Source organism: Callorhinus ursinus, unplaced genomic scaffold (assembly GCF_003265705.2).
Source record: "Callorhinus ursinus isolate GAN/ISIS: 27379988/994484 unplaced genomic scaffold, GSC_fseal_2.0 scaffold15, whole genome shotgun sequence".
In the NCBI taxonomy this organism is placed as follows: Eukaryota; Metazoa; Chordata; class Mammalia; order Carnivora; family Otariidae; genus Callorhinus; species Callorhinus ursinus.
Window position 1 is genome coordinate 18,467,361 of NW_027397077.1, and position 27,428 is coordinate 18,494,788.

Consider the following 27,428-nt stretch of genomic DNA (forward strand, 5'->3'; position numbering starts at 1 on the left):
AAAAAGAGAGAGAGACTGTTGATTTTAGCCTATAATTCTCAGAATGCTTCTCTCTTATGTTTCTTAATAATCTAAAACCAAATATATGGTGAAATGAATTCTTTATTGCAAACGCAAAATAGGCAATGGGTTAATCAGGTTTTGGTGACAAAAAATTAAAGTTAAACTTCCAATTAACTTTCATAAAACAAAAATCAGACCACTTTAATCTAACTCATTATTCTGCATGCATTTCCACACGGTTGGGGGTCATGCATCTCTACACAAACAGAGATGCTGGTGTTGGACAGAAAATGATGGAAACCATGCTTCATGATGGAATTTAATTAGCAACATAGATTAGTTACATAGAAATGTAACAAAGGCAATGATGCCAGAAGAGCATCCATGGATGCTTCAGAATTTCAGAAAACTTGCCTGAGCGATAAGCCTAAGGTTTTTATTTTTGGTTTGATAATTTGCTAAACCTGCAAACCTAGAAGGAGCCTAATTAAAGTTAATGAGCAATAATCTCCATTTAAAAAGTCTTATTAATTTGTTATTTTTGTACAGAGCTCTTTTCTCCTGAGTTTATAGCATATATTACATTCAAAACTCAAATCTGAAAATCTCTTATTTATAAGATTTTTTTCTTTCTCTTTTCTTTTTTAAAAATTTTTGCCCCCTTTATTTTGTGAGGCATAACATTTATTTTGAAGTGTATTTTATGAGGCATACATTTTTTTAAAGTGCAAATTTTTAGGGCATAGCTTGATTAATTTTACATATGTGCGCCATGTAAACACCACCCAACTCAACTCAAGATATAGAACAATGCTGTCCAAAAGAACTTGTGTGATGATGGAAACGTTCTGTCTATACTGTCCATTTTGACAGCCACAAACCTTATCATATATGGCTGATGAACACCTGAAATGTGGCTAGTGCAACTGAGGAACTGAATTTTAAGTTTATTTAATGAGGCTATTGGCTACCATTTTGGACATTATAGACAGAGAACACTTCTAGCATTTGAGTACTTTTAGGCCAATACCTACCCAGTGTACTCCATGTGTACTCCTCCATTCTACTGAGGCCCAGCCTGGAGGAGTTAACAACTCCATGAGGCCTGTTTTCCTCTTGGAAGATCACCAAAATACAAGATATCAAAAGCACATACACAAGCACATATCAAGTCCTCTACTTTTCAAGTCTGCTAACTGCCTATTGACAAAGTAAATGTGATGGCTAGGTCCAAAGTCAAGATGTGGATAAGTTTACTTAAGACCCACAAACCATTTTATGATACAATTTCTTCTCTACTCTGGTCTGTTGCTAGGCACAAAAGGATAGTAGACATCTCAGATAATCTCTCTTCATTTAGCCTCAATGGTCTCCTTATTATTCAAACTCAGCTCAACCAGTACTTCAGTCTATGAAGTAACTACTAACCAATCAAATTCCATTGTTATCTAGATTGCCAACATTCTCTAGCTGTTGATATTTACACCAAAATGCCACCACCCCATTGCCCTCATTACCATCATCATTAGCTGTCTGACCAACGCAGGCCACTATTTGCTGAATCTCTAGCATGTGGCTCTTATTCTACCAGGTAGCTATTAGTATCTCTGTTTTACAGGGAAGTTAATGAACTTCCTAAAGGTTACAAGATAATAAGAATCTGAGCCTATACTGATTGATACCTAGATGTGCCTATAAACACAGTATCTCTATCATATCATGCTGCCCCCATATATTACAACAGACTATTGACTTTGCCCTGTGGATGGATTTTGCTTGCATGTTCCTCCAAATTACATTATATACTTCTTGAAGGCAAGGACTTTGTGTTACACTTCTTCAGGTTTTTCCTTAGCATGATTTGATTGTTTGATTTCAAGAACTGATCCCAGAAAACCAGCCCAATTTTAAACATCATTATTCATCAGAATAGAACTTTCCCAAGACACAGGAATTGGATTAATCAATGATAGCCAATAATAACTAGCACCAACTATACTAGGTGGGTATTATTGTTCTCATTATATATATATTTTTCATATATATATATATGAAAAGTGAGGTTCAGAGAGGTTAACTAACTGGCTCATGAACACAGAGTAAGTAGCAGAGCCAGAATGCAAACCCAAATCTCTGTAATTTTAGAGTCCTATTTTTCAGTCACTAGTGCTCAATGTTTAATTTCTGCACAATACCGGCATTAAGTTATAACTATGCTCAAGGCTTTAGCTATGAAATTCTATAAAGATCAACCCTTGGTAAACCCTTAATCATGGACCAAGTCTTGACTCTAGTGGCAATAATAATAAATGATAATGCTATTTTAAATTTTTTTAAAAATGCATATATACCAAGCATGATGCTAAGTGTTTATTCATTACCTTATCACAACCTCATAATAAATACAGTAAAGCATATTCTGCTATTATTCCCATTTTACAGACAAGCACATTGTAGGGAAGTTAAGTGACTTGTCCAAGATTTTGAGTGGTAAGGTAAATTCAATTTAAAATTTTTTATTTATTAAAATGTACTTTAATTTATAAAATCAACCAATCAAAACAGAAAACAAAAAGACCGTAATGAGTCTAGTAGATTAAGATTCTGACAGCACATATTGCCTTCTGTGTTACATAATACTGTCTTCAGTCCCAACATTGTAAACAACCATCACTCCCCACTGTTCACAGAATGGATGGACTAAGTTTTATGTTAAAACTTTCTGGGTTGAAAAGGTAACATCTTATATCCATTGGGCAACTTTTGGGAAAGTAAAGAATTCTTTCTGTTATGGTATGATATATTTAACCTCAGGGGTTGACATACTGCAGCCTTTGGGTCAAATCCACCTGCTGCCTGCTTTTGTAAATAAAGTTTTATTGGAACACAGACAACGATGCCCATTCTTTTGCATATTTCTGTGGCTGCTTTTGCTACAGTGACAGAATTAAATAACTGCGGCACAGGCTGCAGGGTCCACAAAGTCTAAAATATTTACCAAACCCTGGTTTAATTCTTCGTTTAAAACCTTTGTCATTTGAATATTCATGCATGCTTTTGTGGGTGTTCTTTCTCCAAAGAACAGCTTTGTTTTAATTCTAGGGTCCCTGGGCCCTGACAAGAAGGTACTTATGCTATGAAACAAAAGGCAGTCAATTTTCCAAGCCATCCAATTGGCTCGATTGTACACTAAAGGGCAGGATGAGAAAAACAAGCATTTCCTGTCTTTAACCATCCTCTGAACACTGTGGGGCTTTAACCATGTTTTCAAAAATTAAATCAGGAAACACTTGTATTGATATGACTGAACCTAAATGAGCGAAGCAAACATAAACCTAATCCATCTCCACTGAATAAAGACACACCCACTGAACTCATAATTAGCAATACACAGAATCAAGTCCTCAGCTGACCTTTCTTTTTTCTCTAACAACTTTTGGGTGGGGGGGGGAAGAACAGGCTATACAAAAAGTCACTCCTAAAAGATTTAATAAAATATATGCATACTTATCTTTCTAGAGTATGAACAGGATCATAAACTTCTACTTATTCTCCAGAACCTTCTATATCAATGGAAAATCACAACTATTTTCAGCAATTGAGTTAAAAAGCTTATTTTGGGATCATACAACCTTGAGTTCAAATCCAGATTTTGCTGCTGACTGCCTGTTTGACCTTGGAAAGCTGGTTTAACTTCTCTCTTTTTTAGGCTCCTTATTAAAATGTGGGTAAAAATATCTAGTTTACAGGCTTATTATGAGGATTAAATATGATAATATATGTAAAGCGCTAGGCTTCGTGCCTGGCACACAGTAAATGTTTCATATTTGGTAGGCATTAATACTGCTCAAACTGGAGGTCAGAAGATAGATCATTCCCTGACACAGAATCATCCACTAGCTGGGCAGGAAAGAGAACTAAGGTATTTTATGCATATTTTCAGAAAGGATTAAAACCCAAAAGGGTTAACAAACTTTAATCCATGCACTATACTCTATTACCCATGTTTCTGCTAACCATAGGTGTGAATCACCAAAGAAGCAAAGGATACACATTGGAGGGAGGTAAATTACCTTCCTCATTACCGTGGGGAGTCTGGGTTGGTGAAACAGGGCAGAAGGCTTATAAAATATCTTTATTTGCAAAGCTGTGTTAGATGGTTTATAACAGCTTCCACTATTCAGTGAAAAGTGGCAAAAGTAGAAAATACTATTCCATCTTTTCTTAAGATTTTTTTTATTTATTTGAGAGAGAGAGAGCAGGAGAGGGGGAGAGGGAGAGGAAGAGAACCTCAAGCAGACTCCCCGTGGAGCGAGGAGCCCAATGCAGGGCTCCATCCCATGAGCCTGAGATCGTGACCTGAGCCAAAACCAAGAGTCAGACGCTCAACTGACTGAGCCACCCAGGTGCCCTGAAAATACTATTTCTGTATGTCTTTTTCTGAGAGTACACCTCTGATTACAGCTTTGTGGTTCAATGCTTATGAGAAGAGTTTGTATAAAAGAGCATATTTATGATCCCATTTTGGCAGCTAAAGGAAAAGATTGCTGAAATGTTTAGAGCAGTTTTGAAGGCTGCCTTCATACCTACTTCCCTGTTATTCAGATGTAAGATAGTCACTCTCAATTTCAACTTTCCATAGCAGTTAGTCTCTCAATAAGAGTAGGTGCAGGTGGATAGAAATATCTGCCATGAGTTCTAGGAAGAACTGACAGAGGAGTAAGAATTTTCTGATGACCCCATCATGACAAATCATTGCTCTGGGAAAATTGTTGCTCTGGGAAATTAAATATTGGCATCTGTCTTTGTGCCCCTTCTATCTTTAATGCCCTCTCATTTTGCCCCTACTAACAGAGTAGAACATGTTTATGTGGTATACACATCTTGACCTCTTTCCATATCCCAAGAATGCTGAAATTAAAGTACAATTGGCAAGCAAATCCACTGAAAACCAGCAGCCCATCAAATAGCTAATGATGGTTGGAAGCAGCGTGTGACTCTGGAAAGACAAGATTTAATTTATGCACCTCTTCCTTCAACCCTGTGATGGGAGAGACAGGTTGAATATGAACAGAGGGCAAGTTCATGGCTGGAGATGTACTGTGAAGCTCAGGTGAAATCCCCACTATAAAATACGAGTATTAGTGGATTCAGATCTCAGATTGCAATGCCTATTCCATTGCTGCAGTTGGCCTAACCAGAAAAAAAGACCAAGGACATACCTTTATAGAATGTGGGCATTTAAGCACCAGAAGGCCATAAGTGCCTTGGCATCTGCAATAAGTTATTTAGTTAATATTTAGTTGAACATCTATTTTGGGTCAAGCATTGTGACAAGTGTTGACCCTATAGTGGGGAATAAGATGGATACAGTCCTTGCTCTTAATGAGATAGTCTGATAGTCAATAAAAGAATGAATAAGTATGCAAAGTAATTTCAGATTGTATGAAGTTCTATGATAGTAATAAACAAGGCACTGTTACAAAAAAAAAAAAAAAAGCAAGGAAAAGTCTATTTTAGGCAGAACGATGAGGGAAAGCCTCTTAAAGAAAAGCTTACTTTTAAATTGATACTTGAAGGAGTCCCTCATATGAAGAACCCTAGGATGGGGGAAGTACACTTGTGGCAGAAACCCTAGGATGACAACCCAGTGAGTCACATCCTGTTATAGTCTCTTCCCCTTGAGTGTGGGTAGAACCTGTGACTTTCTTCTAATCAATAGCATATAACAAGAGTGAAGAGATTTTGCAGATGTAATTAGAGTTGTTAATCAACTGACTTTAAAAGAAAAGAGTGATTATCCTGGGTGGACCTGAATTACTCAGATGATCTTTTTATTTTTTTAGAGGAGATTTTATTTCATTAATTTGTTTATTTAAAGTAATCTCTAAGTTTATTTAAAGTAACCCAACATGGGGCTCAAACTCATGACCCCGAGATCAAGTCATATGCTCCACTGACTGAGCCAGTCAAGCATTCCCCCCCAGATAATCCTTTTAAAAGAGGGTCTAGGGGTGCCTGGGTGGCCCTTCGGGTAAGTGTCTGCCTTCAGCTCAGGTCATGATCCTGGGACCCTGGGACCAAGCCCTACATTGGGCTCCCTGTTCAGCAGGGAGTCGGCTTCTCCCTCTCCTTCTGCCCTTCCCCACCCCTCTTGCACACACTCTCTCTCTCTGTCTCAAATAAATAAAATCTTTAAAAGATTTTCTCTGAGACTTGAAGCACCAGAGACTTCCTGTCTCTGTGTTGCTGACTTTGAGGAATCCTACAATTGCAAGGATATGAGTTGTGCCAACAACATGAGGGATCTTGGAAGCAGATCTTTACCTGTTGAGCCTACAGATGAGAACAAGACCAGTCAGAACCATAATTCAAGCCTCTGAGTCCCTAGCAAACAACTCAAGTAAGTCGTGCCTGGACTTTTGACCTACAGAAACTGTGAGATAATAAATGGGTATTCTCTTTATCCACAACATTTGTGGTAATTTGTTACATAGCAATGCAATGGAAGCAAATACAATACTCTAAGTAGGATAACACCTATAAAGTCATTGGGAGGTGTGTTTAGTGAGTGAGGAGGAAGATATAGTCAGGAGCCCAGAGCCATTCTATGACAAGTAGGAAAGTTTAGGATTTACCCCAGCATCTGACATGCCATGTCTAGTGCACAGTAGGTGCTTCAAAAATCTGTTGAATAAATGAATGAATGAATGAATGAATAGATGATGGAAGTATGTTGCTAAGTAACACTTTTAAGTACTAGACTGCCATTGCCACCCTCACCCCTCAGATTTCAAAGCATTTCTTCAATAGATATTTACTGAAAGACCATTATGTACAAAGAACAATAATGGTGTTAGAAAACCAAGAAACAGATTAAGAAACAGCCTGGCCCAAGAAGCAAATACGCAGCTAACAAATCTACTTGAAACTTCTGAATTAGGAAAAAGCTATGTACTTATATAGAGATTAAAGACTCCATAATGAGGTATGGATAAAACCCAGTAATCTGGGTCACAGCTGAAAGCTTGGTAATTTGAGGTTTCTCTGCAGTGTCTAATAAACTATCTGAAAAGCTGCCAAGTGCTAATCAGTCTAAGAGAAATGGCTCTGTAATAAGATAACCACATCATCAAGGCCATATCGATGACAGTTTGGAGGAAAGGAAATGAAATATTAAGGAAATCAGTAGTTTAGCAATGATGGGGAATTCAATATTTAAAATGCAAAGGTATTTATAGATTGGGAAATTATATTCCATGTGTTTCCAATCAACTCTTCCAGATTATGTGAAAAAATCTCCAAAAATTTAGAGAAGATAAATGAAGAGAGCACTGTCATCTTCTGTTAGTTGGAGCGTACATGCTATCCCTGCTGGCCATGAGGCACATGTAATGGCTAAGGGGATGCTAAAGTCATACTGCTGATACTTCCAGGAGCTATGGGTGTCCTCAGTAATAGCACAACCAGAAATACCTTCCTGCAAAAGCAAAACTGAAACATGAAGAAACTACTGGCTTCCTTAGCTCATATTCCCCATACCCACTTAAAAATTAGCTGGGTTCCTCAGGAAGAGTTTATTTGTATTTAAAAAGATATGAACATATAGACCTCCCTCCTTTTATTTATTTTCTTTCTTTCTTTTTTTATTATGTTATTTTAATCACCATACATTACATCATTCATTTTTGATGTAGTGTTCCATGATTCACTGTTTGCATATAACACCCTAAAATTTGTATGGAACCAGAAAAGACCCCGAATAGCCAGAGGAATGTTGAAAAAGAAAAGCAAAGCTGGTGGCATCACAATTCTGGACTTCAAGCTCTATTACAAAGCTGTCATCACCAAGACAGTATGGTACTGGCACAAACACAGACACCCAGATCAATGGAACAGAATAGAGAGCCCAGAAATGGACCCTCAACTCTATGGTCAAATGATCTTCGACAAAGCAGGAAAGAATGTCCAGTGGAAAAAAGACAGTCTTTTCAACAAATGCTGTTGGGAAAATTGGACAGCTACATGCAGAAGAATGAAACTGGACCATTGCCTTACACCACACACAAAAATAGACTCCGAATGGTTGAAAGAACTAAATGTGAGACAGAAGTCCATCCAAATCCTAAAGGAGAACACAGGCAGCAACCTCTTCGACCTCAGCCGCAGCAACTTCTTCCTAGAAACATCATCAAAGGCAAGGGAAGCAAGGGCAAAAATGAACTCTTGGGACTTCATCAAGATAAAAAGCTTTTGCACAGCAAAAGAAACAGTCCACAAAACCAAAAGACAACCGAATGGGAGAAGATATTTGCAAATGACATATCAGATAAAGGGCTAGTATCCAAAATCTCTAAAGAACTTCTTAAACTCAACACCCAAAGAACAAATGATCCAATCAAGAAATGGGCAGACAACATGAACAGACATTTTTCCAAAGAAGACATCCAGATGACCAACAGACACATGAAAAAGTACTCAACATCGCTTGGCATCAGGGAAATCCAAATTAAAACCTCAATAGATACAACCTCACACCAGTCAGAATGGCTAAAATTAACAAGTCAGGAAATGACAGATGTTGGCAGGGATGTGGAGAAAGGGGAACCCTCCTACCCTGTTGGTGGGAATGCAAGCTGGTGCAGCCACTCTGGAAAACAGTATGGAGGTTCCTCAAAAAGTTGAAAATAGAGCTACCATATGACCCAGCAATTGCACTACTGGGTATTTACCCCAAAGATACAAATGTAGGGATCCGAAAGGGTATGTGCACCCCGATGTTTATAGCAGCAATGTCCACAATAGCCAAACTATGGAAAGAGCCAAGATGTCCATCGACTGATGAATGGATAAAGAAGATGTGGTGTATATATATATATATATATATATATATATATATATATATAATAGAATATTATGCAGCCACCAAAAGGAATGAAATCTTGCCATTTGCAACGACGTGGATGGAACTGGAGGGTATTATGCTGAGCGAAATAGGTCAATCAGAGAAAGACATGTATCACATCACCTCACTGATATGAGGAATTCTTAATCTCAGGAAACAAACTGAGGGTTGCTGGAGAGGTGGGGGGTGGGAGGGATGCGGTGGCTAGGTGAATAGACATTGGGGAGGGTATGTGCTATGGTGAGCTCTGTGAATTGTGTAAGACTGTTGAATCACAGACCTGTACCTCTGAAACAAATAATACATTATATGTTAAAAAAAAAAAAAAAAGAAGATAGTAGTAAGGGAAAAATGAAGGAGGGGAAATTGGAGAGGGAGAAGAACCATGAGAGACTATGGACTCTGAGAAACAAACTGAGGGTTCTTGAGGGGGAGGTGGGGGGATGGGTTAGCCTGGTGACTGCTTTTCTCTGGGGGCTCATTGAGGAGTGGGGCCCCGAGTTCTCAGCTCCTCTGGGGAGGAGATTGGGAGGCTGCCATTTTTACTCTCGTCCTCCAAAGCTATACAGAAAGCTTGCAGGGAACAAAAGCTCCTGAGAGCAAACCTGGGCAGATTACTTAGCCCGGCCCCCGGCAAGGGTGGGGCAATTCCGCCTCCAGCAAAGACATTTGAGAACCACGGCAACAGGCCCCTCCCCCAGAAGATCAGCAAGAACAGCCAGACAAGACCAAGTTTAGGGATCAATAACGGCAGAACTCCAGCGCTAGGGGAATACTGCACATAGAATTCATGGCTTTTTTCCCCCTGATTCTTTAGTCTTTCAAAGTTAATTTTTTTTTTAACCTCCTCCCTTTTAAAACACACCTCAGAGGTGTTTTTTCAGGGAAAATGCTCACATGTTTTAGAATGAAGCAATTAAGGATAACTCATACACTTAAGCAGAAGGGTGGGTAGGAAGTAGCAGACATCTGGTACAACTGGGCAGCAAATCAACTCCAGATTTGGAGGCCACTAAAGAGAAAGGGAGAGAACTGGTGCTTTACATTTTTAAATGCCACATCACCACCACTACCACCACCACCACCACCATCTTGGCATTTTATGAAGATAGAAAGCAAGTCTAAGTCTCATTTCTTATAAGATGCAGCCCATTCTCAAAGATGTTACTCTACTTTTTTAAAGTTGGGTTTAGAATTCAACTCAAATGCTCAAATGGCGACATAATTGACTGCTTCCTCTTAAGAGTCTAGGATAATAAAAACAATACATGTTTCCAATATCCAATTATTTTACATTGATTATTATGTTGACTATGAGCAAACTCTTCCATGAGATAGAGTCATGTATTCTCAAACAAAATAGACTTAAAAAATTCATGCACAAATATGGAAACATTTGTTAAGCCTCTTTGTGTGTGTGTGTGTTTAGTATTTTGATAGACATGGTTCATGTTACAACAGACAACTGATATGTAACTGATATAACCACTCTTTGATAAATGTAATTTCTCATTTGAGATGAAAACTGCACTTACTGGCAGAACCTCATAAAGAGAGATCATGGGGACCTTCAGAAAACAGTACCAGAAATCAGATTCTAGCTTCCACTAGGATGTGATATGCATAAGAAGAAAACACTGTGTGCATTTCTGATTTTGGAAGCATCTAGGAATTGCTTTGTCTCACAAGGATAAGAAGGTCCAGAAAATACAAAACAAAAGAAGAAACAATTGAAGCTGAGCAATGGTACGAAACAAAGCCATAGCATTTTCACTTCTATATCTTTGCTCCTGTGAGTTGACAGTTTGGCAGAGCTGAGTGTAATCTGTGAGAAAGTGAGTGAGTGAATCTATAATTTCTGAAACCTGATTGCAGGGCGTGGGAAGTGGACACTTCATGTAAAAGCTGTTCTGGTCAGTCTGAGGCTATTTTCAGGGATGGCGTCAGAGAGCTCAGTGCCTCCAGCCTCAGCATATCAGGGCACTGGTGGCCCCAGCCATGCCTCCCACATCACCCGTGGTGTGAGATGACATAAGAGGGCCAACTGATGAGGAGCTTCTATTTTAAGGGTTATGTTTCGCTTCAACGCATGTTGTTTTTTTTTTTTTTAAAAACTAGAACATAAAAGCTGTGATTTTGAATATATTACTTCTAAAGATAAGGATAGGTTAAAAAGTGAATTAAGAATTCATTTAATTAGAAATATTAAGTAATCATACAGGTAGTCCTTGGAAATGGCAAAAATCATGAAGGCAGTATATTAACGGCTGAAGTCTAGAAAACAATGCAGAAGATAATTTTCTCCCTATCCTATGGTTTTAATAGCTTCTTTGTTAAGATTTTTGTTCTTTGCTTCCATTGATAAAATACCTATATGCTTAGAGCAGAAAATTTAGAAACACAGAGGAGCACAAATGAAAACCTTAAAATCAACCAATGCTAGCTCTAAAGATAAACATGGTTAAGATTTTGCTTTTTGCCCATCAAGTACTTTTTCCATAAAAATGAGAGTATGCCTTCATATTGCTTCATTGCTTGATTTTCCACTTAGCAATATCTCATGTACATTTTCCCATGTGGTAAGATTTCTTCTTCAACAACTGTTTTATTGGCTGAAGAGTATTCTCTCACATGGTCAAACCAAAATCTAATGAATTAATCTCTTACTATTGGGAATTACAGTTGTTTCTATTTTTCTACTGTCATATGGAATGCTGCAGTGAACATCTTTGGGCTTCATACTCTTTTTCTTTTTTTTAAGATTTTATTTATTTATTTGAGAGAGAGAATGAGAAAGAGAGAGAGAACACATGAGAGGGGGGAAGGTCAGAGGGAGAAGAGGACTCCCCGCCGAGCAGGGAGCCTGGGGGCTTCATACTCTTGTACACATCTCTGAGTATTTACTCAAAACAAATTGCTAGAGGTAAAGTTGCTAGGTTAAAAGGTTTGCCTATTATAAAGTTGTTATCCTATAAATTAACAGATTACTCAACAGAAAGTTTACAGTAACAAATTATTCTAATAATAAGTTACGAGAACACCCATTTCTGTAACATCTGGCAATGTATTATCAATTACCAATGTTAACTTAAAACAATGCTTTCATTGCTTACTAATACACTCATATAACTCAGATTACTGAATACATGGAACTTAAAAATCATCACGTGTTTAGAATTAATTTGTATTTCTTTTGTGAATTACCTGCATATGCTCTTTGTCCTAATTTCTACCCATGTGAACCGTGAAGCAATAGGCAAGCTTACTGTCTGTAAAGGAGTATGGAACATAATATTACATGTCTTAAGTAATCCTGTCCCAAGAAGTACTTTCTTTACATTTCCTATAATTCTCTTTTAGCTAGGGGAACAATTATTATTATTCTTGGGTGAGAGGACATTATTCTTTTATAATGTAAAAGAATTTTAATCTAAAATGGAACTAGAGGATATAAAATGGTAAGTCTCCCACACCTACCCTTAGGAAAACAGAACTCAAGGACTGGGAGAATGATTTCTTGTAAACGTCCGATTTACAGAAAACTGATAATCTTGGAATTTTCTTAAATGATAGGGAGTTGGTCAGGGGTTGCTTCATATCAACCTTGGGAAGTTCTGCTTACGGTTTCCAGAGGCATGAAAAAGACATGACCCAGGGCAGGTTGGTCTCACAAAATAAGCTGAATTGAGCTCTGTATAACTGGACTGGTTTTGTCTGCTTGAGAAATTTTCAAAGCTGATCTCCTTTTGTTTTTAATTTTAACAGGCTCTAACTAGACACTCCCCTCTTTACATTCCCTCCCCATAAATACAGTTTACCTCAAACCCTCAATGGACTTGCCTATACAGTTTGCACATCCTGAACTGCAATTCCTCTGCTGTTTCCAAATAAACTTTTGACAATTTTGAGCTTGCCTCAGTTTACCTCTTTATTTAGATCGACATTCCTTGATGTCAGAAGTGGCATGGGAAGGAGATGACCCCTGAAGAATGACAACCCTCAGAATGAAGCAAGGCTCCACACTGAGCCCCTTGAGTCCACTGCTTCCATGAGTCACTCTCTACTTTCATTTGGCAAGTCTCCTTTTGGATTCTGAGCTCCCTCCCTTTGGTTGAGCTTTTTGATTCAAGCTCTGTTGAAAGGCGCTGTCCTTTTTGATGACTACTCTACTGTTTGCTTTCTTATTGGAAGCACACGAGAATTTTGGTGTAATTATCTTAAAAGTTTTGAGAGAAAAAATAAGTAATAATTGGGGGCATGGGTAGACCACATAAATGCTACAAGAATACTCACCACTTCCTTATGAGAGACCAATTCCCAAAGCAAGAGCCTCACCCAATACGACAGGATAAATTGGTCACAGAGGGTCAGACTGAACTGTCAACCGCAAGATAATTTCTATGCAACAAGGGACACCTGGTTACCAGTTGGAAAACTAGAGCAAAGGGTGTCCACCAGAGGGAGAAAAGTATCTCATGAAAGGCACACTGTAAAATAAAAGACAACCTCCAACCCTGAACGCACATCCATCAGGCTGTTTAGTAACTTTTCTTTTACTCTCAGGAAAACTTCTAAAATGTGGAATCCCAATCACGTGACTGTTCTAAGGGTAGCCCTCCCTCTGGGCTCCCAGTTGGTTTTATGTTATAAAACTGTGGTCTCTTCTCATGTATATTTTTGACCAAATGGACCACCTTGCTAATAATTTAGAACTTCAGTGGCCATTATGGGGAACTTTCAGTCTCCCCAGCCTTGTTTTTCTCTGGACTGAATTAGAAGTCCATGGCAATAGAACAAACACTCTGAATGGGATAGCTACGTTAATTGGTACCTAGAGGTTTCTAAAAGTATTCAGGACTCTGAAACTGCCTCTTTACAAAACACTACTTTTAAGTAAACTGAAACAAATAAGGAATGAGAGGAGATAAAGAAGCATCCGAAGTCTTGCCCTCACAGCACCAGCCAGGTCTCCCCTAATCCCACTGCTCCAGCTCTGCTATATCTACCTTTGCCCTATTATAACCCCTTCCTTTATCCCCACTCCCCTTCTTCTCTAGGGCTGAAACCTTGCCAAATGAACCTTAAAACTCTCTGACAATCCTGCTAAATTATGAATTTCTTACGTACCACAGACTAAAGCTGAATTTAGAGCTATAGCAAAAGATTTTCCCAAGGTAACTGAGGATCCTCATAGATTTGTTGAAGAATTCAATACTGTCACTCAAAATTATCAACCTGGCTTCTCTAATCTTTATCAATTAGTCTATATGTTTGTTGGAAAAGGTCAAGCCAAGCACTAGACGAAAGCTGCTAATGGAGTGTTAAGTCAAGTACCAGCTCTTTTACATGACCAAGCTTGTGCAATAGCCAAAAGGCTGCATCTGGTCATTCTGAGGGCTTTCCCTAAACCAGTAAACTGCAACAAATTCAGGCATGCACCCAAAAGTCTGATGAATCTGTTCATGATTACTACAGCAAACTCCAAACTGTTTTTAAAGAAAATTCTGAACTCCCTATAGACATTCAATCCCCCAGGGTGGCCTTTAATTGAATGTTTGTAAGTGATTTAAACAGAGATCTATCTTGTCAATCTAACTCATCAGTTAGCCTACACCCTAGAAGATGATTCCAAAAGAAGGGTAACTAAAATTTAAATCTCCAGCTTTAACAGCTGAAATCTCCCAAGCAGACTCTCCCTGCTGGACTCTGTCATTATCATAGAAAACCCAGCCATCAGAGAAAGGACTGCTACAAATTAAAAAGATTCAGATGATGACAACTTTCCAAGAACCAAGGGTCAGACTCATTCCAAGAAAACACAAGAGACTGTTTCTCATTCTACCATCAAAGAGACTAGAGGAAACTACTCTCCAGATTGGGGATGAACCTCTTATAATATTAACAACACAAGAGCTACTTCATCAGTGCTCAACCCCATTACAATTAAACAGTCCCCCCCCCTTGAAGTAATGTATTTATTTAATTAATGGGGGCCTCAAATAAACCAGTGTGTTCCTGTTTCTAAATGTATACACTTTTGCTTGGGACATTTGCAAGATAAACTTCCATTTCTCCTCAGTGAATCAGCTCCCAACCACTTATTAGGACAAGGTTTCCTAGAAAATTATTGTATTGCCATTTCCTTCTCTTGAAAGGGAGAACATAACTCTTGAGTTAGAATCCCCTGAACTTAAATCTCTCGAATTTAATCTCCAAGAAAATCCAAACTCTTTTTCTTTCACAAGTACTTTACAAATCAGGGAAGATCAAAATTCAGACTTATTCCCCTTATTAGGTTTCGTATCCCCTGCTCTATGGGCAAAATCCCCCAGGGACATATTCAGAATTCATAGTACCCAAAGTTAAGATCCAAATTGATCCCTTGAAACCTCTCCCCAGATCTATCAATACCCCCATGAACAAAGAAGCTCTGAATAGGAAAAACAAAGATGGAGAGCTAAAGGCTGTTGGTATCACGAAGAAAAGAAACTCTGATTCAGACCAAATAACAAACTGTTCCTACCAGAAAATCTAAAATTTCCATTATTAACCACCATACATGAATTAAATCATTGGTCAACTGATGAAGTAACATTCATAAATTAATATTGGTGGGGAAACATTGGCAAGGCCACACACAGAAAGTACCTTTCTTGATTGCTCTTATCCTAAATGTAATCCAGGGAAGCCTATTCATACAGCCCCCAAGATTTTAATTTACCCAATGAATCACTCAAGGTTTGGCAAATAGATTTCATACAATTGCTCCCATCTCATGGATATAAGTATGCTCTGGTAATGGTTTGCATGTTTTCACATTGCACTGAAGCTTTCCCATGTAGATAGGTGACTACCTCTTCTGTGGCTGAAGTCCTATTAGAAAAGACTATTCCTACTTGCGGAACACCCCTTGAAGTTCATAGTGATCAGAGAACCCACTTTACTGGTCAAATACCTCGACAAGCTATTCTGTTTGGCCAATTCTGTAGTTTCACTGTTCTTAGCATCCTCAGTCTTTAGGACTGGTCAAATGTACAAATGGATTTATTAAGACTTAGCTAAATTAGGGACGCCTGGGTGGCTCAGTTGGTTAGGCCACTGCCTTCGGCCCAGGTCATGATCCCAGGGTCCTGGGATCGAGTCCCACATCGGGCTCCTTTCCCAGCAGGGAACCTACTTCTCCCTCTCTCTCCCTCTGCTTGTGCTCTCTCTGTCAAATGAATAAAGTCTTTAAAAAAAAAAAAAAGACTTAGCTAAATTAGTTGAAATCCTCCAAGTACTCTGGCCAAAAGAATTACCATTGGTTCTTCTAAATCTTAGATCTACTACCATTGGGATACATAGAAGTTTTACCTTTTGTAATAATTACAGGATGGTTGATACACCTAGACCTCACTTTTTTTTGTCCCACAACTAATAAAGGGGGATACACTTCAAGCTCGCAAGGGCCTGATCAAGTCCATAAAAAATAACCACACTTTGATAGAACAATCTTTCCCTAGTGCACTCCCGGGAGATGAAGACATCCAACGTCACACCCTGCAGCCTGAAGAGTTCATCTATTGGAAAATACATCTCCAAAAAGACCTTCTTCAACCTTGCTGGAAAGGCTCCTCCCTGGTGTCCTTAACTAAGTCCTGTGCAGCCACATTCAAGGAATAGACTCCTGGATACAGGCGCCACATCTAAACAAAATCCCCAAAACCTGAATGGACCTATATACCCAATGGTGACCTGAAACTGAAAATTTCTAGGGACTGAAGTACCTGAAGTCTAAAATAGACAAGATACCTGGACCAGGCCTGTATAAATTTCCTTTTTTTCCTTTCTTGTCTCACTCTATATTTAGTTAAATCCTGTCATTCATGCTTTCAATTATTCTTTCCCTAGTTTTCCTACCATTCTTTACTTTAGCTTTAACACATCCTTTTATCCCTCCCTTAATAACTCTCTGATTCTGCTAAATTTATTTATTTTTAAGATTTTGTTTATTTGACAGAGACAGAGAGAGGGAACACAAGGAGGGGGAGCGGGAGAGAGAAAAGAGGCTTCCTGCTGAGCAGGGAGCCTGATGTGGGGCTCGATCTCAGGACCCTGGGACCATGACCTGAGCTGAAGGCAGACGCTTAATGACTGAGCCACCCAGGTGCCCCTCTGCTAAATTTATTGATTGTTGGATTTGTGCATGAGCAAATAATATTCATGATGAATGTGACTTGTTGGCCTGGCCACCTTCTTTAGAAGGATGGCAAAACCTACCTGGTAAGGATATAGGATTTTCCTTTGATAGCTTGGAAATCACACATGTCCTCCCTTTCAGAAGACTGGCACCAAATATTATGGCTTTCCTCTGGATACTCCTTATTGATAATGGGATAACCCTCACTCAGGTCTGGACTCTTACCCAAAATCTTTGTTATATTTCAAAAACATAATGATGGGAATGGCAAAACTCTAGGACGGCTCCCACTAAATATTTGTAACTATACCATTTTATATAATCCAGGTGAACATGAATTCACTCCCCGCTGGAATCTAGAAGACTATATCATTGCCTCCATTAATATATCTTTATGGTGGGGCAATGAAAACTAATAATACTGGAAAACTGGAAGCTAATGTCCTCCCGACTCAATGGTACTTCATTGGGAATTAACAAAAAATCTGGGGAATGGGGGAAACTTAATTCAACTTACTTTTGCAGTAGAAATCCTCTATATCGCCACCAAAATCTTATTTACACTAGATCAGCTCTCTTGTAACTTCAGATCTACAGAAATTTAAGGTACCCACATAATCATTCCCACAATGCTAGTAAATCAGATTATGATTATAATGATTATATTTCTGATCATGAGATCACCTCTTTTATTCCAGGGAAAAATATCTGGGCAAAGAGACCAACTGTGCCTTAGAAGACATTGGGTATTTCTTTTTATGTGGAAGAAACACGAACTCTACACTTCCCCTTAATTGGAAGGGATGTTTTGGGATCACTGGCCTCACATCTGACAATGAAATTAGAAAAACTCTTCCCTCCACTGCTTATATACCTAATCTGGGGTCCTTTATCTACTTAAAAGGGTGTGCCAGAACTGGGAAGGTTATGATTTTGGATGGATGCCTACATATAACCCTACAGTAGATAGAAAGGGTTTGGGGCAGGTTTTCACCAGAGCCTTTTTAGCTTGGGTTGGAGTAGCAGACCTTGAAAAAGCAATTCACAATCTTTCTATAGTTATGTCTACCACTTTCAATGCTTCTATCTGAGCTTTTGAATATCAACAAACTCAAATAGACAGCCTTGCTGAAGTAGTGCTACAAAAACTGCAGAGCCCTTAACCTTCTCACTGCTCACGAGAGGAACCTGTGCCCTACTTGAAGAAGAACTTCGTTTTTATGTCAGTAAGTCAGGGAAAATAACACAAGAACTAAAAATAACGAAGGACAAGATCAACTTGCTAGCAGAAGCTGGCCAAGCTCCTAGAACTTGGGGCATTTTTGATCTACTAAATATAGGCAAGTGAGGAAGATGGTTGAAAAGTGCATTTTAATCAATAGTCATCATTGGGCTTTTGATCCTCAGTTTAATCTTTTTAATTAAATTTCTACTGTTTGGTATTAGTAAACAAATGCCTTATTCCCAAACGTATGTACAAAATAAAATTCTTCTCCTTTCAAAGGCTTCTCCTGGAATCCAACTGACAGTGGAAACTAAACCGTGTACTTCAGAGGGACATGGCTGAGATTTCTCATTTTGCAATCCTCTTGTTCAAATGAGGCGAGTGAAACTCTATTATCATTTCCCTCCTCCACGGGACAAGACAGCTGATGATAGTCCTCCTCAGCCTAATGGGAAAAGACACCTGAGGACTACCCTCTAAGCTCCATGGGACATAGAATACAATCTACCTGCAATCCAATTACACTTAAAAAAATTAGCAAACAACATATGAATGACATAATTGATCAGCAGTGTTTTCTGAAAAAGATCTTGATCAAAAGGAGGAAATGTGATGAATTTCAATATAAAATGGAAACAGAGCACATAAAACGGAAAATTTCATGCATGTGTCCTTAGGAAAACAAAACTTAAGGACTGAGAGACTGATGTAAATAGAGCCTACTCCAAACCTTCAACAGACTCACCTGTAGCTTACTATAGTTTGCATGTCTGGAATTGCAATTCCTCTCCTATTCCCGAATAAGCTCATCTTTTTGACAAGTTTGAACTTGCCTCAGTTTACCTCTTTATTTAGGTCAACAAGAGTAACTGTATGTTTTTTTCTGATTGTGGAAAACATGTTGAGATTATGAATCTAAATAATTCCTTTTCAGGGGAAAACATAATCCTGCCACTTAACCCTATTTAACAAGTTCAGAAACACTGAGATGAGAAATGGCATAACAATGCATTCATTCCAATAATGCTGCTGTTTTTAAGAAGAAGAAAAAATCTCTGGAATCATTCTGTGACTAACAGGTTTAGGAACACTTAACTAGCTCTGTGATTTTGAACGTTACTTATAACCCAGGCAGGTGATTTGACAACCCATATTCTTGAGGTTGGGAATACCATCTGCTCACCCCATTCTAAAAGCACCATGTGGGATGCAGTAGTATTTTAAATAAAAAGAAAAATTAAATTTAATTTCATATTGAGATTTATCTGGTCATTTCAAAATATTTATTGACCCATCAAAGAAAACATCTACCTTTGGGTTGGCAATCAGTGTTCTGAATTAAAATTGGCTGAGAAGAAAATAGGATGTGAGAAATATCTTTGAATGCAATATCTGTATTATATTATGAAATGATAAACAGATTCCTACTTACTAAAACATCCAGAAAGTTCTGGGTGAGCTATCATGGTTGATACCAAGACCCTATCTACCAATTAGAATAAACTGCCATCATCCATTTATTAATTCAATAGGCAATTCCTGAGCACCCGATATGTGCCAAGAATTTTTCATGCCATTGTTTTATGGAAATATTAGCAAATAAGGCAAAAGATGAGTCACCACCTTCACAAGGCTAACATTCTGGTGAAGGATAGGAGTGGAGCATGAGACAGGTAATAAACAGGTAAAAACAGATGAAGAAGGAATGGAAAACAGTGGTAAAAACTATGATAAAAATAGAACAAGGGATGGGATAGTGACTCTGTGAGATGTAAGGCAAGAAAGAAGGTTTGATGGGGTGGTCTTGGAAGACATCTTAGAAAAGTTGACATTTAAGCTGTGGCATTAATGCAAAGGTCTTGGCAAAGAGCATTCTAAACTGAGGGAGGAGCAAATGCAAAGGCCCAGAACCAATTTGGTGTGCTGGGGAAACAGAAAGAAGCCCAGTGAGTGAGCATGCGGGGAAAACAGTTATGAGCAAGAGTGGTTCATGCACTGCCTCAAGCCTTAGTGAAAGAGTTGGGATGTCACTCTAAAGATGTTGGGATGCTACTGGAATGTCTTAAACAGGAGAGTGACCTGATCCAATTTATATTTTAAAAAGCCTGCACTAGTTGGTGTGCGGTGGGCATGTTATTGTGGGGCAAGAGAGGAGGCAGGGTCACCAGTTGGGTAGACACTGTGGTCATTCAGGTAAGAGGTGCTGCTGCCTTCAACTAAAGGATAGCCATGAAGGCAGAAAGAAGCCTCAAAATCTTGTAGTTCTTATGTTAACCATTTATGGCACTGTTCTGATACTGTCTGTGGACTTTTTGCCTCTTCTGGTAGACTATTATAACTGCTACCATTTATAAAGTGCCCCATGTTGCTCTGGGCTTTGTACACATTGAATCCTTATAAAAATTTCATCCCAAGCTCATGTGTGAGGAGGTTAACTAACTCCCTAAGGCCACAAAGCTAGTGAAGGTCATATTAAGATTTACCTTGGTCTGTCTGATTCCGAGTAAGGCACAACTCGGCCAATATACTATAGTGTCTTAATTTGACCTACCTTAGGGGCAGAATTAGCCCAGGGAAATCAAGAGCACAGCTGAGTTTCATTAATGGTTCTTAAACGAAGGGCAATAAAACTACCAGGAAGGGAGCTCTTGCCTAAAATGCAGATTCCTGAGCCCTGTCCTGAAAATGCAGAATCAGAATCTCTAGGTTTCAGGCCTGGGAATGTGAATTTTAAAAATGCTCCCAAGTGACACTGAGGAAAATTTGTAAAGACTGCAAAGTAGGCACTTCATTCAACAAGTATTTGTTGAATGAATAATGGAAAGGTTAGGTAGGAAATGAAGATCTAGAGCACCTCACTCCTACAACCCCTGATCTAGAGAAAATAAAGGCCCACTTTGAGTGGGCCCAAGCTGAGTCTCAGCTAGCTCCCTCAAATCCACTTGGAAATTCATGATGTGAGTAATATACTGGTACGATATACTCAGACCTTCTGGAAGCTTTCTATTTTAAATAATTACTCTTGATGATGAGGTACTAAGTCCATTTGTCACCCTAGCTGAGGAAGTACAAGCCGCTCAACTGGTAAACATCATATATTTTAAAGGCAAAACCATCTTTTTAAAAACTGTTTTGATATTTTAGCTTTTTCAACACATGGGAGTCACACGATACTCATAAAACCAACTTACCTATTAGGATATACACAGTGCCTAGGGCCCACAGGACTTTTAAGCGTGTACAAAAATGTTTTCATTTCTTTTAAAACCAGAAGATAAACATGAACATATTCTGGCCTGGTTTATATTAAATTTTTACCAATGCAATTATAAAATATAATTTTAATTTTTTTTTTTAATCAAGAAGTGGCCCATGAAGACAACAGTGCCTCGGGCACACAGAAGTAATAATGTCACCCTACTTAGTCACAGCTTGGGGCCCAGGTGAGAGACGCCTTACCTGGCATGCATTGTATAAGAGCTGATGTTCGAACTTCTTGATCCCCAAAATGTTCTGGAACATCTCATACAGCTGCTCCTTGCTCAGAATCAGCTCGGAGGCTGCACTGGCTGTCATCCGGGCCTGCTGCTTCCTGGGGTCCTCTTCCCCACGGTAGATGGCATCAAACTTGGCCATCCAGGAGCTCAGCACAGTCTCCTTGCTGAGGCCATCAATCTCAGGCAGGCTGCGCACCCTCTTCTCGATGTGCTTCTTGAAGACCTCCCTGGAGTCATTGGCGGAGCAGCCCCCACTCTGCACCATACGGGCTACACGGTCACTCTTCAGGAATACCTGAGCAAGAATAGGGACAGGAAAGATATTAGGGACTTAGCCCTGGAAATACCAGTTTCCTAGGGCTGAGGGCTGGGCTGACCACCATTATGGGCATCATGGGAGGGACCAGCATCCTGCCCCACTACCTCCTAGTTGTGTGAACTCAGAGAAGTCACTTACATGTGTTGCTTTTGGGTCCACATCTGGAAAATGAAAATAATAATAGTACTTACCAGGTTGTTAAAAGGATTACATTGGGACAGTAATATCATGAGGGGCAGCATATACTACATAGACTCTGTGCTCCAACAGCTTGGGTTCTTTCTCTACCACTTATTGGCTGTTGTTTCTCTCAGCAAGTTAACCTCTTTGTACCTCAGTATTTTCATCTATAAAATGGGATGATAGTAGTCTCTACATCATAGGTATTTTTAAATGAGGATTAAATGGATTCATATATGATAACCACTTTAAAAAGTGGCCCATGGTAATGCCATATGGGTTGTTATGGTTATTATTATTTTTTTGACTTTTTATATTGAAGGATAGTCAACGTACAATGTTACATTAGTTTCAGGCATATAGCACAGTGATCCAACAAGTTTATATGTTATGCCACACTGACCACAGCGTAGCTACCATCTGTCAGCATACAATTCTATTATAATACCATTGACTATATTCCTTATGCTCTGCCTCTTACCCCAGGACTTCCTTATTCCATAGCCGGAAGCCTGTATCTCCCACTCCCCTTCACCCACTTTGCCCATCTCCCACCCCTGTCCTCTGGCAACCTTCAGTTTGTTCTCTTTATTTATGGGTCCATTTCTGCTTTTTATTTATTTATTCATTTGTTTTATTTTTTAGACTCCACATATAAGTGAAATCAGATAGCATTTGTCTTTTTCTATCAGATTTATTTCATTTAGAATAATATTCTCTAGGTCCATCCATGTTGTAGCAAATGGGCAAGATCTCATTCTTTTTTTTTTTTTTAAAGATTTTATTTATCTGACAGAGAGAGACACAGCGAGAGAGGGAACACAAGCAGGGGGACTGGGAGAGGGAGAAGCAGGCTTCCTGCTGAGCAGGGAGCCCTCTGCGGGGCTCGATCCCAGGACCCTGGCATCATGACCCGAGCCGAAGGCAGTCACTTAACCAACTGAGCCACCCAAGATCTCATTCTTTTTTACGTCTAAGTAATATTCTCAAGGGTGTACATGTACACACACACACACACACACACACACACACACACACACACACCGCATCTTCATCATCCATTCATCTACTGATGGACACTTTGTTTCTATACCTTGGCTACTGCAAATACTGCACTGAACATAGGGGTGCATATATCTTTTCAAATTAGTGTTTTTGTTTTCTTTGGGTAAATACCCAGTAGTGGAATTACTGGATCATATTGTATTTCTCTTTTTAATTTTCTGAGGAACCTCCACACTGTTTTCCAAAGTGGTTGCCTCAGTTTACATTCTCACCAACAGTGCATGAGCATTCCTTTTTCTCCACGACCTCACCAACTCTTACAAGCCAGGGTGTCTCAGAGTGCTCACTGCAGGGGGTGCCCTAGTGGGGTGACTAGAGCTGAGGTGAGGTCCTGCCTGAGGCACTCCATGCAGGGCATGCAAGACCTGGAACCCAGGTCCTTGGGTGGCTGGAACCAAGGCGGGCATGCACTTGGGGTTCCTGGGGCATTCTGCACGGAGGGTGCCCTCGTGGGGGTTGGGGATGGGCTGGGGGCCGAAGCGGGCATGGGCCACGAGGTCCCGGAGCAGTGCCCTAGCAAGCTGCCTGAAGCCCAAGTGGTGTGGGCATAGAGTGTTCTGGGCTGCTGTGTCGCCGCAGCTAGAGCTATGGTGAGCGCCAACCAGGGGTGTCCGGGTGTGTGGAGGGCTGGGGCCGCCTTGGGGGGACCGCGCTTGCTGAGGCGGCCAGCGGGCTCTGCCGTCCAGGCCCCCCCCCCGCCCCCCGCGCTCCTGTCACGTGGAGGGGGCGTCAACCCGGCGGCTCGCCAGCCTCTCGACCCAGAGTTCCGGCGGCTCGCCCACCAGCCGGCGGCGATCTAGGACTAGCTCCTTTATATTCTCGTTGCCCTTTTAAACTGCGGCTTTTTTCTGTGCCCGCCGGGTCCCTCAGTCCGGGCCCGCCCTTCTGCAGTTGGCAGCTTTGGGGGCGCAAGTCCCTTTCGTTACCCTGTCCCTGTCTCTTAACTGTGCTCTGTGTGGTCTCGTCAGCTTTTGTCATACAGAAGCTATTCAGTCAGCCCTCAGTTCTACTTCAGGAGGAATTGCTCCATAAATGGGTGTGGATTTGGTTTGTCCCTGTGGAGGAGGTGAGCTCAGGGTCTTCCCACATCGCCATCTTGGACCAGAACCCCAGCGTAGCTGTTACTGTTATGCGCAAACATGGCATGAGGTCTGACACATGTTAACCACCATTTATATTTCATTTTATTCTCTCAATGATGCTCACCACACTTGAAATTGAACAAGTATTGGGTAAATATGTATTTAATGTCTCCCTTCCTGAAATGTGAACTCCTTTAGGGCTGTGCCCTTCTTGTTCCCCACAATGTCATCTACCTCTCGTATAGAGCCTGGCACTTTAAAAGCAAATGAATAAAGAAGGTAGGCATTATAGTGAGTCCATCTTATAGACTGAAAACCAAGACTCCAGAGAGGGGTGGGGACTTGTTCTTGGTAACTCAAACTGGCTGATTACAAGGTAATTTCACCCCGGCTCCTTCCTTCCCTAAGGGTCTCGCCTGCCTGGTGGAGAACCTCTTCTGTCTGGTGAAGAACCCCTGGTTGTTTTGCTTGTGCTGCCTAAGGTCCTGGGACCACGCTCTCCACTAAGAGCAGCTTACTTTTGCTCCAGTGCCCACCATTTGGAAGTGTACACAAGCTACATGGTTCTGGGGTGTAATACAAGGTGGTGAAACTGCTGCTTCATATTCATGAGGAGGAAACATCTGACATTTTTGAGCTGTGTCCTGGTCACACTTCAGAAGGTGCATAAATATCCTTCCAGAGGCAGAACAAATGTTCACTCCCCTGTCAGATTTCAGGAAATGCCCTTGTTAGCCAGGAGACAGCAGTGCTTGGGGGACATCTCGCTGCCTCCTGCTTCATCACAAAGACTTCCTTGGGGAGGAGAAAGGTGCTCTCCATCTACTGCTAAATTAATGAACTAATTTAAAAAGAAGGAGGGCTGAGGATTTGCTTCACAGGCAAGGGCCATGGCCTGCTTCTCTGTGCCTGGGAACTAACTGGTACTCAGTTGAGACCTTAGAGTTCATTTAAAAATCAACTGTAGAAAAAGAGCTTCAACTAAATCCTTAGGCCTTGTGAGCTTTAATGAAATAAAGAATTTTCCTGAAAATCTGTAATGTTTAATGCAGATAGTTTCTCCATCTACTTAATACATTGTATCCCAGTTATAGGTCTGGGTCTCAAAGAACATCAAAGTTTCGGGACGCCTGGGTGGCTCAGTTGGTTAAGCATCTGCCTTCGGCTCAGGTCACGATTCTAGGGTCCTGGGATCCAGTCCTGCATCGGGTTCCTTGTTCAGCAGGGAGCCTGCTTCTCCCTCTGCCTGCCTCTGTCTCTCTCTCTGACAAATAAATAAATAAAATCTTAAAAAAAAAAAAAAAGAACACCAAAGTTTCGAAGCAAAGAGAGGAAGAAGTTTCTGCAGTATAGCATTGAGGCAGGAGCTGTAAACCATGGTCCCGGGCCAGTTCTACTACTAACTTGCTGTATGACTTTGGGTAAGTCACCTCCCCTCTCTGGGTCTCCAGTTTCTTACTTGTACATGAAGACAACTGAACTAAAAAAATTTGAGGTTGCCCTTTTGGTTGTAATGTTTATACTCTTCTTCATGATCACATTCATCCTGTCTTTGGGCACTCACTAGGTAGAAGTCCCCGTGCCAGGTACCGGCAATAGAGTGGTGAGCAAAACAGATGCAGATCCAGCCTTCATGCCTCCGTGACGTCATCCTAATAATCCCATAGAAATATTACAATCTGGGCCAAGTGCTTTCAAGGGGAAGTACATGGGACCATGGGTGTCTATAAGGTGTCTATAGGAAATTATTCCAGTATGGAGTAAGGAAAGACTTCCTGGAGGAAAACTCCTTTGGGATGATACGTAAATGATGGGTAAGTAAAAAGAGAGTGAAAGAGTATTTCAGAGAGAAGGAACAGTATGTGTAAAGATCCCGAGTGTCTGAGGAAATAGGGAGAGCCATTGTGGCTGTGGCAGTGAGGGGTGGGGTGTGACCAATGGCAGGAAGGAGCCAGGTGGAGGAAGGTATGGGAAGCCGCATTAAGGTTATTGGTCTTCATTTGAAGTGCACTGGGAAGCTACTGAAGGTTTTAAGCAGGGACATGGCATGATCAAGTTCAGATTCTCTGGCTTTAATGTAGAAAACCAACCTGAAAGGGGTTAAGAGAATAGGTAGGGGGCCAGGTGGGGGGCACTTGCAGAAGCACCGACGAGTGATGATGGTGGTGAAGGTTCAAAGGGGTTAATTATTTGTTGTCAGCTCTAATGAACATCAGTGATTTAAAATATTTGATCGACAAAGCACCTGTACTCTCCTCCCATCTGTCCATACCAGTGTCCCTGGAGCAGGCCCCTGTTATAAGCTCTTTGCACCATATTCCTTTCCCCGAAAGCCCTTCCATAGCTGTCATTTTTCTCTGTGACTGTCTGGTTAATATCTGAGCTCCAGCTAGACTGTAAGTCCCAGGAAGGCAGGAGTTGTAGCTGTTTTTTCTCCCATTCCTTTTTCTGAGTGCCTAAGACAGTGCCTGCCACATAGTTGGTGCTGTGTTAAGAATGAGTGAATGAACAACACAAACAAAGTAGATGTCTCAAAGCAGAGACCTTATTGAGATTATATCTGGATGGGAGCAAGAAGGTGAAGGGAAAATAAGGAAGCACAATATATTGGTTTCTTAAAACAATGGACTGAGGCTAGATATTCCAAGGGACATGACAATAGGGGTAAGAAATGAGGATGCTGGCACATTGCTCCTAGCTGGCATCCATAACTGACTGGGTGACCCCTGGATCCTGCATACATCGTCTGTTTCACGTAGACCCTTCTTTGTATAAAGTATCCACTCAATAAATATTTATTCAAATACTAGTGGATGACCAAGTCACTTAACTTCTAGAACCCTCACTCTTCTTTGCTGTCACATGGGGTTAACTCAGCCAGCCTTCTTTGACAAGGATCAAACTGAAAGGACTTTGAAAAACAGAGGGCTTCATCTGTCTAGAGATAAGATATGAGTGCCAGGCCCCAGAATG

At 40.3% G+C, this 27,428-nt stretch overlaps 1 protein-coding gene across 13 annotated transcripts in view; it reads right to left on the reverse strand.

Moving 5' to 3' along the window:
• CADPS (calcium dependent secretion activator) overlaps positions 1 to 27,428 on the reverse strand; it is a 472,068-nt gene that overhangs the window by 322,909 nt on the left and 121,731 nt on the right. For all 13 annotated transcript variants that reach the window (XM_073901482.1, XM_025885231.2, XM_025885232.2 and 10 more), the window contains exon 3: positions 21,772 to 22,104. In XM_073901482.1, the coding sequence (XP_073757583.1) occupies positions 21,772 to 22,104 (333 nt within the window). The remainder of the gene's footprint in view (positions 1 to 21,771; positions 22,105 to 27,428) is intronic.